General features: G+C 47.8%; 6 protein-coding genes across 6 annotated transcripts; 4 read left to right on the top strand and 2 right to left on the bottom strand.

Moving 5' to 3' along the window:
- On the bottom strand, positions 1–1,853 carry BDV27DRAFT_147112 (GNAT family N-acetyltransferase; the record flags this gene model as incomplete). The annotated part of the gene is made up of 2 exons (XM_032070689.1): positions 1–64; positions 127–1,853. 2 exons carry the CDS (start codon positions 1,851–1,853, stop codon positions 1–3), a joined length of 1,791 nt encoding a protein of 596 aa, XP_031925377.1.
- A 1,344-nt stretch (positions 1,854–3,197) lies between these two features.
- BDV27DRAFT_131757 (ADP-ribosylation factor family-domain-containing protein) lies at positions 3,198–4,201 on the top strand. The gene is made up of 6 exons (XM_032067706.1): positions 3,198–3,297; positions 3,350–3,460; positions 3,519–3,535; positions 3,591–3,736; positions 3,803–3,883; positions 4,005–4,201. The coding sequence occupies exons 1-6, from the start codon at positions 3,239–3,241 to the stop codon at positions 4,134–4,136; spliced, it is 546 nt and encodes a 181-aa protein (XP_031925378.1). The 5' UTR covers positions 3,198–3,238; the 3' UTR covers positions 4,137–4,201.
- Positions 4,202–5,301: 1,100 nt separating this feature from the next.
- BDV27DRAFT_19648 (putative gelsolin repeat protein) lies at positions 5,302–12,089 on the top strand. Its single transcript, XM_032075975.1, has 3 exons — positions 5,302–6,016; positions 6,142–11,311; positions 11,375–12,089. The coding sequence occupies exons 1-3, from the start codon at positions 5,848–5,850 to the stop codon at positions 11,616–11,618; spliced, it is 5,583 nt and encodes a 1,860-aa protein (XP_031925379.1). The 5' UTR covers positions 5,302–5,847; the 3' UTR covers positions 11,619–12,089.
- A 32-nt stretch (positions 12,090–12,121) lies between these two features.
- On the top strand, positions 12,122–14,464 carry BDV27DRAFT_19662 (D-arabinono-1,4-lactone oxidase). Its single transcript, XM_032075976.1, has one exon. It carries the CDS (start codon positions 12,507–12,509, stop codon positions 14,256–14,258), a length of 1,752 nt encoding a protein of 583 aa, XP_031925380.1. The 5' UTR covers positions 12,122–12,506; the 3' UTR covers positions 14,259–14,464.
- A 2,038-nt stretch (positions 14,465–16,502) lies between these two features.
- BDV27DRAFT_131765 (uncharacterized protein) lies at positions 16,503–17,291 on the bottom strand. The gene has a single exon (XM_032067707.1). The coding sequence runs from the start codon at positions 17,007–17,009 to the stop codon at positions 16,716–16,718; it is 294 nt and encodes a 97-aa protein (XP_031925381.1). The 5' UTR covers positions 17,010–17,291; the 3' UTR covers positions 16,503–16,715.
- A 272-nt stretch (positions 17,292–17,563) lies between these two features.
- BDV27DRAFT_19684 (Zn(II)2Cys6 transcription factor domain-containing protein) lies at positions 17,564–19,269 on the top strand. Its single transcript, XM_032075977.1, has 3 exons — positions 17,564–17,946; positions 18,017–18,114; positions 18,198–19,269. Exons 1-3 carry the CDS (start codon positions 17,740–17,742, stop codon positions 18,919–18,921), a joined length of 1,029 nt encoding a protein of 342 aa, XP_031925382.1. The 5' UTR covers positions 17,564–17,739; the 3' UTR covers positions 18,922–19,269.
- Positions 19,270–19,459: the final 190 nt, after the last annotated feature.

The raw sequence follows: 19,459 nt of genomic DNA on the forward strand, positions 1-19,459 counted from the left end.
TCAGGTATCGAACCTATCGCCCGCATGGTAACCAACATCTCGAACAAGGTAAGTGACGTTGAGACTGGCGGTAATCAGTGGGTAAGCTTTACAGCTATGCTTCCTTGATCCGGGAGGGGGACTTACAAATGGCTAAATTTGACTCTTGCACCCTTGAGTCGACCCTGCTCTTCAAAGTCGTACTGTCTTTCGAGCCACTCTTCAACCCAGCTGTAGGTGGACCTTTTGTCATAGGGGTAACTGATGGCAAAAAGAAGGCGGCCAAGTCTGCGTTGACCTCCTGCCCAGTAGCCGGTGCGGTCTTCGGTATTGCAGTCAAAAAAATAGCCACGCTTCGGAATGTAGGTAGGGTCGCACACTTCGAGAAGCTTATCAATTAGGCACTTTCCAATACCCTTGTGTGTGTGCCCAGGCTTAACAAATAGCTCCAGCTCTGCTGTAAAACGACCACTAGTTCTGCGTCCCAGGTAGTCAGTCGCAAGCGCATAGCCCAGAATCCTTTGAGGACCACTATTCGACGTTGCCCTGATTCTGCGCTCCGCGGCAACAATAAACGGCAGTTTTTCGTCGGTACAGTCATCAATACACTGGCGAATATCACCAGCTTCGAGTGGTTCGATATAAGTACTCAAAGGAGAATTGCGTGCATACCAGTTGAAGATTTCAAGGAGCCCTGGGACATCACCCATTTCAACAGGACGTAGGTAGACGTTCTCTTTAAGCACACTGGCGCTGGGCTGTGGAAAATTCCTTAAGCCTTCAAGATAATGCTCGCGTGTGATTTTCCTTCGAAGTTGCTCTTCATTACGCTCCTTTTTATTATGAAGCTCCCAGTTGTGGCAATAACCTTGGACAGTTTCATGGCAATGGAGCTGCGACTCTTTATCGTCCATATCCAGGAGAGTCGTTTGTTCCTCTAAGTATGGAACATACATGGTGCGTATGCCATCTGGATGCGCGGTCCCATCAAAGAAAGCGTGATGGTAGATATCAGCATAGCAGCAAATGTGAATGGTGCCGTCGAGCCAACGACGGAACCAATCGCGAAAAGCCTCGTAACTGGAGGAGCAGGCATGGGGATAATACTCCCAATTAGCATAATAAATATCTGTCCAGCTATGTTTCCGCTCTTGCCCTGACTCTGCATTCTGGCCGCCAGTGCCACCCTGGAGCCCAGCAGTTTGTGCAAGCTGTGCTAGTATACGTTTGTGTTCATCGGTTGGCTCGGATGACAGGTTCAGCTCCCTATCTTTAACAATAGGGTAGACAGTAGGACTGCTTTCATAGCATTCCCACTGAGCAGCTACTTTATGAGCCCCAGATACGCTGGGTTTAACAGACTTGTGACCACCACCAGACGCTAAGGCCATTATACCGGGAACGCTTGCCGATTGTATTGGAGCAACACGGCAGTCCTTGATTGATAGGTAAAACTCCGAGTTTGGATCGGTTCCAGGACCAGACCTGCATCTTTCGAGAATTTCAGGGTTGGCTGTAGGGTAGTCAAGGTCCTTGAAACGGTCTAGATGTGCCTGTCGAACTATCTGTGCCCGGAGGCGGTTAAGCTCCTCCAACGCTTCTTCTTTCGAGCTAGTTGGACTCGCTTCTTGGACAGGCTCGTTGCCAGTGGGAAATTTTTCCTTACTCGTTCTGATAGCTTTCTGTCTAATATTCTGTTGAACGTTGCTTGTTACCTTACCAGCTGCGTGTCTGCTCTGCGAGTGGCTCGAATTGCACTGGCTAGTCTCGTGGATATTATCATTTTGAAGTGCTGGAGTGATTTCGGCATCAGTATTGCTCGTCTTGCTTCCATGATGAAGAAGGACCTCATCAGACTCCTCACTGGTAGTCATCTTAACGGTAGCTACTTCCCTGTCTGATTGAACATTAGCCTAAGAATCATAATTGAATATGGTTCCTGGATTTCTTACCAGCTGCATTCGCGCTTGATATTATACTCGGGAACGGGGTCTTGGGTGGAATACCGTTGGCCTTCTGATTCACTGTAGATCTTGTTGACTTGGACCTGGACTGGAGAGATTCTGGGGAAGGATGATTGATAGAAGCTTGCAAATGTTCAGTTCTACCATGAGATGAATTGATGAGTTCATTTGAAAGCTCACTGTGTGGTAATGATCGCCTCTCTCTGGTATGTGGTGCAATATAAGGAACAGGTGAAGGTCTCCAAGTCTTTGCACGGTCTTTGATACGATACTTCGGTATCACACTCTGGTTATTTCTATTTTTTTGTGGAGTATGATGTCTATGAGTTGGATCACTCGCGATCACATATGAGGCTGCAGTGAGATCTTTCAACTTTGTAGATGATGAATGAGGCCAAGCACTCTTGTGTTGTCGCCTGTAAGAAATATGTCTTGAAACAGGTAGCGAATGGTCTGGGGCTTTTGTTGGGGTAGACGTTTTCTTAGGTTGACAGCTGCCTTCAGGTGCACCAGTGAGCTTAGTGCATAAAGTAGATTTGTGGCTGTCTGAATGTTGGGACTGCTGGGGATCCGGATGCTTTGTGGATGTTTCGCATTTGGACGTAGGATAACTGGTGTGACTAAACTTCCGATCCATGATTTGTATGCTAGATTATCGATTAGGGTCCTAAGACTCTGTGAGATGAAAGTCAGTATTGTAATTCATCAAAAGCGTTTTGTAATTTAGCTTCAGCAGAGTAATGCACTGTTTAAGAACAAGGGCTTGTTACCTTTGTCACAAATGTTATATATGTAAGCTTTATGTGCAGAAACGGTAGGTCATAGTTATATGAATATATGATTGGTGGAAAGCAAATGATGAATACAGTAAAAGCTTTGTTGCTATGGATCAATAGCAATTGATTGTAGTCAAGGGGGAAGTTCAAAGAAATTCACCCAATGTCAGGTGCTCAGGTAGAATGGCGTTTGAATGCTGTACTTGATGAGAGAGCCTGTTGTGAAGGAAACACTCTCAAAAGGAGGCCCCCTCATACAGCCTGGAGTCTCCTACTAGGTGCTATCCTTGTTTTTAAAATCCTACTTTTAATTGGAGTTACTCTCGGAAATAAGTTACAAAATATTAAATCAGGAGTAAAAATTCTATGAAAATGTGAGTTGTCTTGTTAGGGTTCTGCTCTGGTCTTGGGTGGTTTGGAATTTGATCTCCGCGTCTCGTAACGGAAACCTCAGCTATGACTTTGAACCCAACCACACCTCTATTTACCCTTTAAGACAATCAGCACGCCAACGCCAAAATGCTGTCTATTCTGAGAAAAGCCCGACTAAAAGATAAAGAGATGAGAATATTGATGCTGTATGTTAAAGAGGTAGTATTTGTTGGTCAAGATACTGAGCCTCAACCACAGCGGTCTTGATAATGCCGGAAAGACCACGATAGTCAAGCGGATTATGAAGGAGGATGTCACCACTGTTAGCCCAACGTTGGGGTTTATCATCAAAACTATTGATTTTCAAGGGTATTTGGCCTCATACTCTAAACTAGAGTCTATTAAATTGCTAATAGCTTCTATGCAGATACAAACTCAATATTTGTAAGCAGCGCCATCCCATTACCGCGATTCTAATCCACTAACTTGTGAGGAATAGGGGATGTAGGAGGGCAGAGGACATTGCGCTCATACTGGAAAAATTACTTCGAGAAGACCGATACTTTAGTCTGGGTTGTTGATGCAACAGATCGTCTGAGAATCGATGATTGCCGGGATGAACTTGCAGGCCTTCTTCTCGAAGAGGTACGCTGCCAGTTCCGCCTTTCAAATTTTAGTTTTGTCGGAACTTTTGACTAACCTACTGTTCAGCGACTGACTGGAGCAAGTCTTTTGATATTTCTAAATAAGACTGACGTTGAAGGCTGCATGACAGAGGATGAAGTCCACAAGGTGAGTACCTCTTTTTTTTTTTTTTTTTTTTTTCCCTCTTTTGTTTCCTTCAATTTGAACTCCCAGCGACTTCTTTACTCCTCTCTCCGCACCCCGCGAATAATTCTAACACTCTCTCCAGCGGCTTGAACTTGAATCGATCAAGACCCATAAATGGACGATATTGCCCTGCAGTGCTATGACGGGAAAGAATCTCCATGAGGGTCTAGAATGGGTCGTACAGGATGCAAAGGACAGACTATTTCTTTATTGAAAACAATACTTGATAAGTTTAATGCTAAGTAATAATGGACACTAGTCAACATGAGCGCTGTCCCCCATTTCACCCACTTGCACAATCTAAAGAGACAAAGTGAATGTTTAAGTATAAGAGCTCAACAGTATCACTAATGCTTCCCATATCTTAAATAGCTACTGAAGCTATGCGGAATTTCTTACTCTACGCTTCTTTCTATTAGATGTGTTACATTCCGTTTTCTTTTTATTTCTTTTCATTTGATGTGTTTTTCACTTTTTGTCTTTTATATTTGGAGATGTACAAGGAGTTTGTTTCGGATATGTCCTGATGGTACGATCTGACCAGAGAGAGTCAATGTGTTGTATGGTTCATCAATAGGGGCTTGTTTTCACCAAAACGGGGAGTATTCAAGCCGATGAACCTTATCATTAAGCGCGATTTATGTCTCATAACTTCCAAGGTGTTGTTCGCTGTCATCTTTCCACTTGTGGGTCGAGAAGCAAAATTGTCTCAAGCCATCCGTGAATCTCTGCTAAGTTGTGACCTCGGTTTTCATCGGCAATAGTCCAATGCGAAACCACCTAATGGAGAATCAAGAGCTACGTATACTCTGTATATTTCGATTATAGTAAAACCTAATTGACTTAGTTGGCAATCATAATTTATCCATTTTGTTCGTTATGTTTCCGATCGCGGGGCGGTAAAACCCATGAGATTAAATTGGCTCCACTGCCGCAAGAGCCGAAGCCCGAAAAGGATTGTTTTTTTTTTTTTTTTTTTTCTCGTTTTGGTTGGGTTGGGTAAGGGAACGTAAACAATCTACCGGGTTGAGGAACAACAAAACATTGTCGTAGAATAACGTCTTTCAAGATCCATGGTTGTGTCTGTCTACTTCTATGTACCTGTAGTTGAATGAAATTCTATCCATCAAAAAAAGCTACAGCGACTTAAATTTTAACCCTTGCTGCGAATTTACGCTCCGCGTCTGTCTGGACAGGAATTGAAAAGTTGACAGAGTCTTCTGTGCCTAAGAAAGAAAATACTAGTGTGGCCAACGAATGGAATGCCTTGCGGTCGGGCTCCTCTTTTTAGCAAGGATGTACTTTTCCTGGTGGGGCTGCCGTGTGATGTGCGTCCGTCTTTTGGGCTTGTTGTTGCCTTTCCGATGATTTCTGCTGAACGCTGGCCGCTGATTAGGTGTTCAAAATGGCCATTACCTTACCACTAATCTACTACCTAACCTAACTAACTACGAAGTACCTCCCTCAGCTGGTACCCATCGCTGACAATTATTGCCATCGGGCAGCTTGAAGGGTAAAAAACGCCGAGGAAACCGACCCTCCTCTTGATGTCTTCACTGCCACTGGTGAGGTTCAGAAGAAAATTGACAGGCAAAGAGGGAAAAGGAGAAGCGAGGTTTGATTAATATCATTCACACTTTAGTCTTCTGTCGTGCCGTGGAACTGAACTCCAAGCTATTCTTGTTTTTCCATCGGGTTTATTTAATAAATTATTATTAACCCATCTGACTGGTTGGTTAATCATATGCCCAATAATTATTGACTTCTCCTTACCAACATCCACACCCCTCCGTTGGTGCGCCGCTCGCCAAACCCCACAGTTCTCGTCTGCCGTTTGTTTCTTTGGGAGGCGTTCTTTGTTTTTTTTTTTCCTTTTCCTTTCCTTGTCTTTTTCACTTTCGACTTGTGACATATCATCTGCCGAGATGACCATGTCTTCCTCAGTCGACGCCGAGGGTTCAGAGGATGTGAATGACTTCCTGCTTCGTATCCGGGAGCTTGGAGAGAAGCGCGACAAGGAAGACGAAGAACGTACCAGGAAACTAGAGGAGGAGATTCTGCAGGGCCGGAAGGAAAGGCAGGCTCGAAGAGCTGGTATATCTGGAATCCCCTAATCTTCTCCCAAAACCATCCGTGAGCCATGACTCACGGAAGACTGGGCCTTTCCAAGAGATCCAGGGTCAGAAGCTGATTTTGTCCTCTTTGCGAAACCAATGTAGAGCGGGCACGGTCGATATCGCCGACGAAAGACTCTCCATCCATACTAGATAATGCTCGACTGAGCACCTCGTCGTTCAGCCTACGAGCCATCGATCCTCCCGAACATCTTGAACCGACTCCCCGAACCCCAGACCATGATATCAACAGCAAATCGGAAGCCATTCGCGACGACGAATCCGTAACTACCAATGGCAGCCGAAGAGGATCTAGAGTAGATATAAACGAGTCAGAGTCATCTCCTAAGGCCCCTTCGGTTTCGCTACGAAGCAGAGCCGGGACGTTGTCCTGGCAGCAACGGCCCTCATCGCGAGAACTCAATAGACCCTTTTTCTCTACTTCCCCCGTTCGGGAAAACCGCTTGAGAGCCATGTCAAGTACATCGACCGATGATCGTGGATTGTCTTGCAGCTCAACATTGCGCTCTCCCACAAAGGAGACTCCCTCATTGGACCAAGCAGAAAAAAACGCTAACTCCCCCATGCGGACAATGACTGTCGAAGAAGAATTCCAAGAGCTCTCTACACACGACAAAAGCCCTAAAGCATCGGAGGTAGAACCGGAAACTACGAACGAGCTGGAAAAGGAATCAAGTCAACCCGAAGTTGGAGAGATACGATCACGTTCACCATCAAGGGCAAGCTCCACTTTCGCAGAAAGTAGTCTCGGCCATCGATATTCAAGTGTTTCTTCCGTCTCAACAGCTACAGGACTAGGATCACCCGTACCTCTGTCAAGCGCACAAAAGTTCGAGCCCCGAAAGACAGAGGCAGACTCAGAGGACCAAACGGCGACGCCACTATCGCCCAGACGTCTCTCCCCGGAACGTTCAACTTCGCCAACCAAGGGTCTTGGAGGCTTTGTGCAAAGCGCCATGATGAAGCGATCTGATAGTGTTTCAAAACGTTGGAGTGCTCAACTTCCATCTGGATTGAGCCGCGGCCACTCATTGGCAGGGAATAGAAATAGCTTCGCTGCGCCGAGTAAAAATGACCTTTTGTCTTCACCTCGACTTACACCCGACAGCTCGACTTTAACAACGCATCGACCGGGTTCTAGCCACAGACCAAGCTCTAGCCACAGCGAGGCAACGATTGTCAAAGAGAGTGAACGCCCAGCTACTCCGCCGATTCCTAGCGGAAATGGCGCCACACGACCCGATGGGAGCCCCGGAAGGCCACAACTTGAGCTCCATACAAGATCTGCTAGCGCTTTGGAGAACCATGATGCTAGCTCACTACCTCCGAGTAGCCCTGTGGTCTCTAGGACTATGGATCCCAAGCGTTGGAGTCCAACCAAATCCACCTGGCTCGAGAGTGCTTTGAACCGTCCCGATTCACCAAGGCATAAGAAACAGCCCTCGCAATCAACAACATGGAGCAGAGAACGGCAGTCAAGAGGCAGTATCGATATGGGCCGGTCGAATACCTTTAAAGAAGTTACTCCTGTAGGATTGATGCGTACCGCCGCCCCTGGCAGCCACTCAAAATCATCGAGTGTTTCTGGAATGCCAAATTTGTTCGGTACACCTGACACGACAAACAAAGCAAAGGAGACTCCAGCGGAAACCACCACACCTGACACCGAGGGCAATAATATACCACCTGTGGAGGAAAGCTCTACAGACCCTTCAAAGACAACGGAGACTGTACCAGAGAGTACGGACCAGACCGCCGAGCCAACCACCACTAGACGCAAGCGTGCCCCAACATTATTGACGCCAACCTCGAACGCGAGTTTTGATTCACCTATCTCGCCTACTAGGATCTCACCTACTAGAGACCCCTTGTTGAACCGACCGAAGCCGCAGTCCCCTGTGATAGATTTCCGTGCCAATCTCCGAAAGCGAGAAGTTGTTAAGGATCAAGGACCCAAGGAAGAGCCAGAGTTCAAAAATGTTTTTGGAAAGCTGAAGAAAACAGAATCATCGAATTATGTCCCATCCGACGAGCTCAAAGATAATATACTGAGAGGGAAAGCAGCATTGAATGCTTCGGGAGGTCCAAAGAAAAACCAGAAGGTTGACGAGCTCAAAGAAAGTATTCTGAAACAGCGAGAGGCAATCAAATCCAGCGGAGGCTCATTACGGCGCAATACTGCTGGGGAAAGCGATGCTCCTATGAAGGTCGTTCCTGAAGCCATTGCGAAACGGCATAACCTGACAAAGTCCAGCAGTGCCAAAAGCAACGTGTCTGATACGCCTGCCTCCCTTTCTCCTAGGGACCCCGGGACACCACAGCTTTCACCCCAACTTTCATCAGAACTTGAGCGTGTCGACCGTTCTCCTAGCCCACAACTTCCCACGGAAGAACATAAGCCCGACGTACCTGATACCCAGGAGCAAATACCTGAACCCGATTATCCTATCAGCAAACAAAATAGTAAAAATGAGGCGAATGAGGCGAATGAGGCGAATGAGTCGAAGGGTCCGTTGGAAAATGCGGTAATTGGAGAGCAGAAGAAATCAAGTGAAGAGACCATCCAACCGGTGCGTGCTTTGCCATCGGGGAATGTCAAGCAGGCCACAAATCCGCCTGCTTCAGCTGAAGGTCTTGCTACTAAAGGTAAACTCGCAGGCCGAATAAACCCTGCCTTGGCAGGCCTCTTATCGCGCGGTCCTCCCGCGGCAGTAAATGGGTCGAACAACGCGTTGCCCGTGAATGATACCGTGTCGTCAGCCCCGAGTCCTGCTGCTGCCCTCACGCATATGACGAAAAACCGCGCCAGGGGCCCGAAAAGACGTCTCCCAAATCCCGTAGCTTCAGAAGCCATAGATCCCCCATCAAAGGAAGCGACAGAATCGTATGAGATCCCGGACTTTCCTGATATGAACGAGCCTGAAGACTTGGATTCCGCACCCGAGGAGTCAACCCCTCGAGAGAGCTTGCCATCTTCTGAGATGGAAGAGAAGAAAGATCCCATACAGGGTTTTGGACCAAAGGCAGAATCTGCTACCCGGGATATTTCGCCACCTCCAAATGAGGAAACAGGTGCCATTATAAAAGATTTGGTGCCCAAAACAGAGTCTACTACCCAAGGAGTCCCACCATCTCTTGATATTGAGGTAGACGCCTCCATGGACCCCGCACCGAAGGAAGAGCTTAGTCTTGAAGAGCCTCTACAGTTCTCCGATACCAAGGAAGACCAACTCCTCACAGTGGACTCTGCACCAAAGGGAAAGCCTGGCTTTCAAGATGCGCCACAGTTCTCTGCTAGCACGGAAAACGAAGCCCCTACCGTGGACTCCCTATTGAACGAAGAAGAGATCATAATTCAAGAGCCCGTGATGCCCTCAAATAAAGAGGGAACAATTCCTGAGAATTGTACATCGCAAAGAGAAACTATCTCCTCCAGGCTAACAATGTCCTCTAACACCGGAGAGCCTGAGACTATGAATCCTGCTTCCAAGGAAGGTACCGATGTCCAGCAGATTCCACTACCCTCGGAGATCATGAGACCTGAACCCATTGGGTCTTTGGAAAGTGAGGAGACTGGTTCCCGGAGTCTGCCGTCCCCAACTATCATGAGATCAGAAGTCCCCTCTACGGACCTTGTGCTCGAAAAAGAAACTGAACCACAGGCAGACCCAACTTCGCCTAATATCAAGGAACCTGAGGCAAGTCTATCTCGTACTCAAAGCCCCGCAGGCAATTCTAGCGGCTGGCCGCTCCCTGATGGTTATATTCCCGCGCCTGCTGCGTCGGAAACAGGCTTGGCCCAACCTTCTCCATCAACCACGGGCAAGCCTACCGAGTTCAAGAGGAGTATTCCTCACATGGCTGAGAGAGATTCCAAGCAGAAGTTTGGCGAACTTCAGTCTAAGCCAGCCACAGAATTCGAGAAACTCACGCAGAAGTTTGAGAAAGCCCATGAGGACATAGAAAACCGGCGCGATTCATTTAAACCAGTCCCTCCGCCGAAAGCAGCCCCATCCACACCTACCCCCGAGTTTAGGCAATCCAGAAGCTCGCCAATCCATTTTTCGTCTCCGTCTCCGTCTCCGTCTCCTCTCAGGTCTAGCTTCAAACAAAACCAAATCTATCCTTCTCCGACTGCTTATCGAAGGAACGCCCCGGGTATGTCACCGTCTTCACCCAGGGACAAGTCTTTACCATCCCCTCCTGTTCCTCCTAAGTCCAGCCCCTCTGTGGACCAAGTTTCGTCACGAAGATCTTCGGCATCGTTAGTGCCCCAGGCCGACGAGTCTCTTGAAGCCATTTCTGGCTTCTTCAGGACATTCCCCAATTCAAGGGATTCCGTGAATATTGATGCTCAGCTAATGCTGACGAGCAAGAACGAGAACCAGAAGATTAGGACCCTGAGGAAGCAGATGTGGGAGATAACAGGTGATGGCAAGAAACAAGATCTCCCAGTCAATCAGGAGTACATCCTCTACGAAGGCAGCATGTATCTCTGCGTGCATCTGTTCGAAGCTAACGGTGGTGCACGGTCAGAGGCTCATCTTTGGTGTGGTGATGATGTTCCCGATGCAGCAATAGATGACGCGCAATCTTTTTCGAAGAAGGTGGCCAAGGAGAATGGCTGCAAATTGGAAATCATCAAGCAGGGAAAAGAAACAGCGCGTTTTATCCAAGCCCTCGGCGGAATCCTCATAACCCGTAGAGGTCTCAGTTCTCGTTCCAGTTCCTCAGCCTTCTTCATGCTTTGCGGCAGAAAGCATCTAGGCCAAATGGTTTTTGACGAAGTGAATTTCTCCCGCCAAAGCCTGTGCCCCGGCTATCCGTTCGTAATATCTGCCATGTTTGGCAAGGTATATCTGTGGAAGGGCAAAGGCAGTGCAGCTGAAGAGGTCGGAGCCGCTCGGTTGATTGGAATGGACCTTGGCTTGACCGGTGAGTTCGAAGAGGTTGCTGAAGGAGAAGAGCCAGAGAGCTTTTTTGAGTGTTTCCCACATTATGGGGAATCCGAGGGTTACATGCGCCCAGATTATTGGCGGCTAAAGCCTAACCATGCATGTTATCGCCCGAGACTACTTCGTATTGACCATGAGCTCGGTCAGCAGCGGCCAGCAGGGTTCTGGCTGCGCCGGCCAGGTTCCGCGTCCCCGGTGATCCGACCCAACGACACTGTCCAGGAGATCGAGCCTTTCTGCCAGAAGGACATCAAGGCCAATGGTATTTATATCTTAGACACCTTCTTCGAAATCTATGTGTAAGTGTCTCTGTCAATGCAATACGTTCAGGCTAAGCTTCTTTGGCTAACCATACTATCTAGGATTGTCGGCGAACAAGCGTCCAACCGACCGGCAGAATTCGTATCTGCCGTGGTATTTGCACACGAATATGGCATTCTAGCTGCTTCGCTCCAAGACCGGCCATTCATTCCTAAGAGTTTTGTGTCCCTTGGCGGCGTTCCGGGTAGCTGCTGTACAGCATTCCGCAAGTGGGAGCAGCCTACCCTGCGGATGCCCCCACAAGTCTTTCCCTTGAACGCAGCCATCGAAGCCATGCGCTCCTAAATAATCTTTGTTCTATTCTCGGTTTATATCTTGTTTTCTTTTCAAATTTCTCTTTCCCTGTCTATAGATATTTGCATCTGGATTGTGCATATACTGGTGTCTGTACAGAGACTGTTGTCAACCGGCCAATGGATAGAACCGAAAGGTGGGTATGAGGAGCATAATCCAAGGAGCCTAGGGCGGGGTGAATTTGGGCAATTGTCTGTATGCTGTCAGGGGAGTTTGGAAGCCACATCAGGTACATAGTGGTGGTTTATTCTGCATATCCGGTTTCTCTTCTGATGTATGATATTTCGTGGCTCTGGCTACGTATCTAGATAACCATCGCACGGTCCCATCCATCTGGACTTGGGCAGAAATGCATGGTATGTTCTAGTGACTACCCAACTTGTTTTACTATTTTCGTGCATACTTGAAATTAAAGATATACTTAAATAGTTAATGGAACATTGCAATAACGTAATTCAACAAGTGGTGACTAAGAGCCTTGTTGAGCATTTCATAGCTAAGCATGCAGTAAAAAATGGTACAGTAGTGGCTTTCGAACTATGCACAGGTCATATATAGTTAAGGTTGCTGCATGCCACACATGCTTGTGCAGGAGACGGGCTTCCTTTATCGCTATCAGGCATCATGGTCAGATTCTAGTATGGCCTGAGGTCGAAATCTCTCGGCCCGACTCCAGCCGGCCCACTCCGATTCGTCATAGACGGTCACCGTTCCATCATCGCTTAGTTTATTTTTTTTTCTCTGTCAGTTTCTGCAAGAGGCGCATCTAATACTGACAACGCCTGTGGGAGATATTCGGCCCTTTCCTTCGGCTCACCTTGATCACAATATGTCTTGACTGATTTATACGAACAGTTACGTCATACCTCACATTCCAACATGGAGACACTAGACCCCGCGATTCATCGCGAGCTCTCCCGGCTTGACCCCGCAGTGCCTTTCCGCGCATCAGCCGAACATATCCATCATACATGGGCTAGGACGTTCTTCTCGCGGCCGGAACTGTATATACAACCGCAATCGATTGAGGAGATTCAGAAACTAGTGACTCTAGCTCGTCGGTGTCGTCGTCGCTTGGTTACAGTTGGTAGTGGACATTCGCCTTCCGATTTGACATGTACTTCATCGTGGCTGGTTAACCTAGATAAATTTAACCAGGTGCTGGATATCTCGTCTGAGACTGGTGATGTGACGGTTGAGGCGGGCATTCGGCTAAAGGACTTGGGGAAACGTCTGGAAAAACATGGTTTGACTTTGTCCAATCTGGGGAGCATTGATGAGCAGTCCATCGCGGGTGTGATCTCGACAGGCACACATGGAAGTTCCCTGAGGCATGGACTGATTTCTGAATGTATCACATCGCTCAAGTTGGTGCTGGCGAACGGGCAATTGGTGCGCTGCAGCGCAGCCAATAACCCATCACTTTTCCGTGCTGCTCTTATTTCTCTTGGGGCGTTGGGTATCATTGTCGAGGTCACTTTCAAGGCGGAGGCATCCTTCAAGGTCGCGTGGCGACAGACTAGACGTTCACTATCAAGTGTCCTAGCTGAGTGGTCAACCGGCCTGTGGACCTCTCATGAGTTCGTTCGCGTCTGGTGGATGCCATATGAGAAGTCTGCTATTGTTTGGCATGCGGACAAAACGGATCTATCCCTTCGCGCACCACCAGCGACGTTCTATGGAGAGACGATCGGATATCACATTTATCATAATTTATTGGCGCTTGCCAATTATTTCCCCCGTATTCTCCCATGGGTTGAGTGGTTCGTCTTTGGTCTGCAATATGGGTTTAGATCGGAGGTAAAAGTTACGGAAGCAGTTGAACCCGCTCGCGCTGGTCTCTTGATGAACTGCCTTTACTCGCAATTCGTTAATGAGTGGGCGCTACCCCTGGAGAAAGGTCCAGAGGCTATCATACGCTTGTCGGCTTGGTTAAATGGAGACACCGAGACGGCGCGTATTCCCTTCCCTGTTGAAGGATTATGGGTACATTGCCCCATTGAGGTCAGGGTTGCGGATTCGACACATAACAGGAATCTTCGCCCATTCCTTGACCCTAGTCATCACGACGGCCCAACATTGTATCTCAATGCGACTCTATATCGACCTTATCTCCGGGACCCCCCTTGTAAGGACAGGTACTACGAGGCGTTCGAGTGGCTAATGCGTGAAATGGGTGCGAAACCACACTGGGCCAAAAACTTCAAAGTCACAGGACGCCATGAGCTGCAGGAGCTGTATGGGAAGGACATGGATGAATGGTTAAAAGTGCGTCAAGAGGTTGATCCCGATGGCATGTTTCTGGGAGAATGGCACCGTCGCAACCTTGCCTTACATGGTGGCGAGAATGATGAAACAATTTCCACCGAGTCGAGGGTTCTCCCGCTCCTAGAACGCGAAAAGCTCCGTCGGAAGGCAAACTTCCGCGGGGCTGGCGACGGCATGGAGTGGATTGGAGATAAGCAGCCGCGGGGGGATTCAGGGGACCATGTTAAACCCTTGTTGATGCAAGAGAAAAAGTATGAAGGTTCGTCAGAGGGGATGAGCCCAACGACAGTAACTAGCGAGGAGAGTTTCGATCTTCTAGCGACTGGCGAAGCCAGCACTCTCCTCCTAGATGAACGCTCATGATGAGTGAAACATGAATAGACGAATTCGGAGTAGCAAACAGAGAAAAATAAAATAGATCAAAAGGGTAAAGACAAAGTTCATCCATATTCCTTCCTCCTTCTCTTTGCTCCCAAGAATCTTTGCGTTGACTGGGCGATATTGCCTGCCAATCATTCGTATTGTTCCCCTCCGCCTACCTTAAGGTTATTTTTTTTTTTTTAATGTCCGTCTCTCCGTTCTCACTAGCCATCCATTGTTTGTTGGACCGGAGTTTTCACCCGAGAAAGAAATGACTTGCAATCTCTCCGAGTTTTGTAATTCATCTATAATATCTATCCTCGGGATAGCTGTTCCTCGTGTCAAATATTTTCATGTCATGAGAACGTCTTTCCTTGTTATATTGGGCGTGCTATACTCTATACCAAGAGGAACTAATGACCGGAGGTTGGTCGAATACAGCAGGCGAAAAGGATCCCAATCCATACTATTTTCTGAGTGACATCAAGGCTGAGAAGCTCAAAAATATGACACGAACCTGGTTTCGAAAAGAGACTGTCATGTATTAGAAATTTGTCTGACATGGCACCTTATTTGCGGCCACTGTTGGGAGGATTTTCAATACATACATACCGCTTAGGGCCATGTATATGCAGAGATGTGCAGATGCTTCACATTTGGCTTTCTCATTAGCCATTCTGAGGCCAAACCCAGTATGTGTTCTGTCAACCTTCACCAAGCATCGGCGCTGTCGGATACACTAACATGTTAAGCCGAGTCACTGCGATATCCCCTTTTGGCAGAGGTCGCAGACAAGGATTAAAGTCATAGCACCATCCTTCTTGTCACGACAGAACGATGGACATATGCATGGGGATTTTGTGTAATGATATTACGTCAGGCTAAATCCTGACATGCAGGCGACGCCAGGATGCTGTTCTTGTGGAAGTGAGATGGATAACTGCTGTTTCCACTAAACATCATGGATACTTTCTCTGTGCTTGTATTCTTGTGGTAGTAATCTATGGATCAGCAGATTGCAATAGGCGTATATCAGTAACGTTGCTGGCAGAGAATCGAGTGTCAGTGATGACATTGTTGTTAGTGTCGGGTTGTTCATCGCGGGGGCACATGAGATCACGTTCATTGGCTCCGGTTCCTGGCCCCGGCCACCACAACCCCTTCTCCCTTTAGGACTTCTCTGCTTTCCACTCCCACTAACCGCTCTCAAATGTCTTCACCAGCATCCCTGGGTCCTATAATACGCATATTTCATGATGAGGAAGTGAGGAGTAAACCAGCTGTCTTCTACAGAGACATCTGATATGGACCGAATACGAGTGATAATTGCTAATATGTTAGCACTGAACTGCGCCACATCGCCGATTGGTCCCCAAAGAGGAACTATACTAGTAATTTGACCGATTTTTGTGAGCCCATTTCGTTGGGACGTATCGATTTCAGTCACGTCTCCGAATAATCCAAATCCGCTATGACGAGTGATGCCAACTTCAAACCCCTCTTCTGCTGAGCCTGGATGCGAGTGGACGGGCCTTTCCTGCAGCTTGGACTTGTCTTGCAGTCGGAGGTTCCTCAGCCGCTAAGCAAGTTAAAGAAAGAGGGGCAGCCGTGTACCTGTCTTAGTTCTTAGCCTTCGTGCTAAAGAGGGGATCGAAGGACATGAATCCTTGCTTTGCAATCTGTCAGTGTCTTGCGGGACAAAGCTACTGGCCAGGATTTTTTTTTCTTTTTGCCTTCCCTTTCTCATTCTCTCACTTTTTTTTTTTTTCTATTTTTTTTTCCGTCTTTTTTTGTCTTTACACCTTCTCCACTACTTGTGAATAATCCGTGCAGATCCAACAAACAATAGTGACATGGGCATGCCCATGCCATGTATTGCTTTTTCTTCGGCAGCCGAGGACTCGACCATTCGCTGCACGGTAAGTACGTCCATGAATCTACTAGGCCGTGCATAAACAAGAATATTGTGCGACCTTTATGCGCGTCCTAAGATCATTGGAAGATGCTGGCTGAGGTATCTTGATTCGTTCTATCCTGGCTAGCACCACCCATTGCAGCTTCTTTACCATCAGAGATTCATCGATTCACTAGCCTGCCTGTCAGGTGATAGTTTCAGTCTTGCACCAACAGGCCGTGTCTTCAACTCTGCCTATTTCTTTTTTTTTTTTTTTTTGCCCAGCCGCGAAACCGTCGCGTCATACACGGGATGCGATTCAAATGCATAGACAATTGGATACAGCAGTACACCACACCGCCGCCTTGAACGTTTCAGAGAGGGTTGTCTCTTGACGTATAACTGCTGTACTGTATATATTTACCTTGATCCGATATTGCCGCGCTGATCGTACAACCACTTTGGGCAAACTCGCAGCCCTGGAATGGTGGACTGTACCGTACCGTACAATATGAGAACGAGGAAGAAAAAGAAAACAAGGCTAATGAAAAGTACCCCTTATTGGATCAGCAGGAGTCAATTCTCTTGGCAGAACAAGTGAGCCAGGATGAGGCACGCGCTCGTCCACTGCATATGATAGTCGAAGTGTGATGGAGGGTCAATGCGCCAATGACAGCTGTCAGAATAAACCGATAGGCGCCCAAGAAACCATAAGCTGATTCTACTTGCGATATCGCAGCGGTGTCCTCTGGCCTGCATGATCCTTCTTCTCGATGATGATGCAAGAACAAAAAGAAAGCAGAAGAGAAAAAAGGAAACAAACATCGCCGCCTGCTACATCTACTTGAGGTATTATGCATAACTAGGGGGAAATAATGAATACTACAAGGACCGCGTGCCAGAGGATGTGATCTCTGATGCTTACTCTGCGCTTCGCTGCCCAAGGGGGCAAGGATTGTTCCCAGCTAGGGCCGATCTAATGAGCGATGTGATGGCCGTCGTTTTTCGGCGTTGACGGCTCGGACCGTCAAGCCTGACCGCTGGGATGTCATGGCCAGCGAAATGGTCACCTGTGTTGATGTGAGCCAGGCCAAGCTCTTTGTGTTGACCGCGGGGACCCCGGTCTATCTACTAGGCTTCCACAGCCACAAATGACTGAGTGAAGTCAAGCAACCGGACCGGTTGATATCGTGACAGACCGTAATCCACGTCACCAGCAACCTGTATACGGTGTACATAGAGGTGGGGAAGGAAGAGTATGCATTCGGGCGGGGCCCCTGCGACGCAGATGTGATTTTTTTTTATTTTCCCTTTTTTATTTTTTATTTTTATTCTGATAAACGTGTTATCGACATGTGCTCGGAAAAGAGCTCTCAGCCTCTCTTTTCCCTACCAATATCAGGCACCCCACCTGCTTGCTGCTCTTTAGAAATCTAAACATCTACCCCTCCCCCTCCTTCCTGACTGACAGCCGATTAGTCACAGCTCCTTTTTATACCCAAGCTTTTTCAACCCAGTAGTCGCAGAAAATCACTCAATTGCCTTTCCATCTCCGCTAGTATTCTTGTCGCATACTTGTGCTCTCTGAAAATGATGTCCCGCCAACCGAAGCTACGGCCAAAGTCGCACATTCCCGGCTTTCCAGATGGCATGTACGATCTTGCGACAATGTCGTCTTTGTCGCAGTTGGAAGCTCGCGTATCGCTAGGAGAAGATAAGCACGACCAACGTGTCTTTCGCGTTAAGCGCAAGCATGTTCTCAAGGCTTGTGATCGCTGCAGAGTCAAGAAGACCAAGGTTGGTGAAGCAGTCAAAACTCCCATATTTTCTTCTAGATTCAACAGCCAGTCATGCTCATTCAGCTTAGTGTGACGGGAAACAGCCATGTAACCGCTGTTCCGCGTATAACCATCCATGTCTCTTTCGGGAGAGGAAGGCTACGCAGACAAAGGTCTATTCGCGAGGGTAAGGACATCCACATTCCTCCTTGGGCGCTTCCAGCTCAGCGGCTTATGAAGGAAGCTAATACTGGTTTGATGACTGAACAGGTTCGTTGAAATGCTCGAATCGCACCACTCACTTGTCGTGAAAGCACTACAGAGGCTATATAAGCTCTGCCTAAATAAAGACGGTTTTCCGGGAGAGCCCCTTACAGAGTCCCCTGATGGTTATCCTTTGACGCACGCAATTTTGGACCGCCTCGGACTAATAAAACAGGCCGAGGAGAATGCAGATGAACAAGATGAAGACTCAGAAGATCTTCAATACCTGCGGTATATGGCTTCTACTGATTGCAGCGCAACCACCGATCCATCTCCAGAGCCTGTTACTCCCCCGGAGCCCTCTCCAAACCACTGCAGTCCTGTAAACTCCTCCACTAAGGCCGGTGGTCATTATAAATGGGAATACCAACCTGTTCACTCGGCTCATCATGAACAATATGCCGGCTACCAACATTCGGGGTTCCATAGCGTGACAATGCCTCGGTCAGCGGTGGAGGCAGCTGGCCTTGTAGCTGAGAGCAAGTGTTCTGGAACATTACCTCCAGTGTCTAACACAGAGAACTCATATTACTATTATACGGGTACCAGTGGCAACGCAGAATCAACGAAAGGCCCTCTTCATCCTGGAGCGACCGCAGGACCAAGGACTCATCATCATTCTACCGGTATGCCTGCTGAAATTCTCGGTAACTATAGCCTTCATTTGTACGAACAACAATCGCTCTACCAGGGCCTTGCACCTAGCTGGGCATCCTACCCATGTGGTTAAACTTCTTCTGACCCTTTTGAGGGGAATCTTTGTCCTGTACCCTTTTCTTGATCATCTTTTCCTTGGCTAGTATCTTTTATCTTTCTTCTATCTCGATTCCCGTTAACGAGGTCTTTATACACGCGTAGGACGCGTTGGCACACCCATTTGGTTTCCTTTCTTCACCTTACCTCTCGCTTCACTACCGTCTGAGTGCGTGGCATATACCCCTCTCTTCATCCTGAGCTATCCTCAGACCTCTTTTACCATCAATATCCAGCGTAGTAAACGCATGGCCCTCTTATGGGAGACAGAAGCCGATCCAAATCGGCCTGCCCAACCTTGGGCAAGGTCGAGGCATTGATTATGCCTATTGTCTACTTTCATTGGTGATAGCTGTCTATCAATTCAGTACCTGAAATGGCCATATCCCCAATTGATAACTTTTCACCTACGCTTTCGACCATCTAGGGCTTATAGTTGCACATATGTACCGGGGTTTTAGGTCAATGGTGTCTTTCTTTTTCATCTTACTGCTCGGGTCTGGAGTTCTCACTGA

The sequence above is a fragment of the Aspergillus caelatus genome (genome assembly GCF_009193585.1).
Source record: "Aspergillus caelatus strain CBS 763.97 unplaced genomic scaffold BDV27scaffold_146, whole genome shotgun sequence".
Taxonomy (NCBI): domain Eukaryota; kingdom Fungi; phylum Ascomycota; class Eurotiomycetes; order Eurotiales; family Aspergillaceae; genus Aspergillus; species Aspergillus caelatus.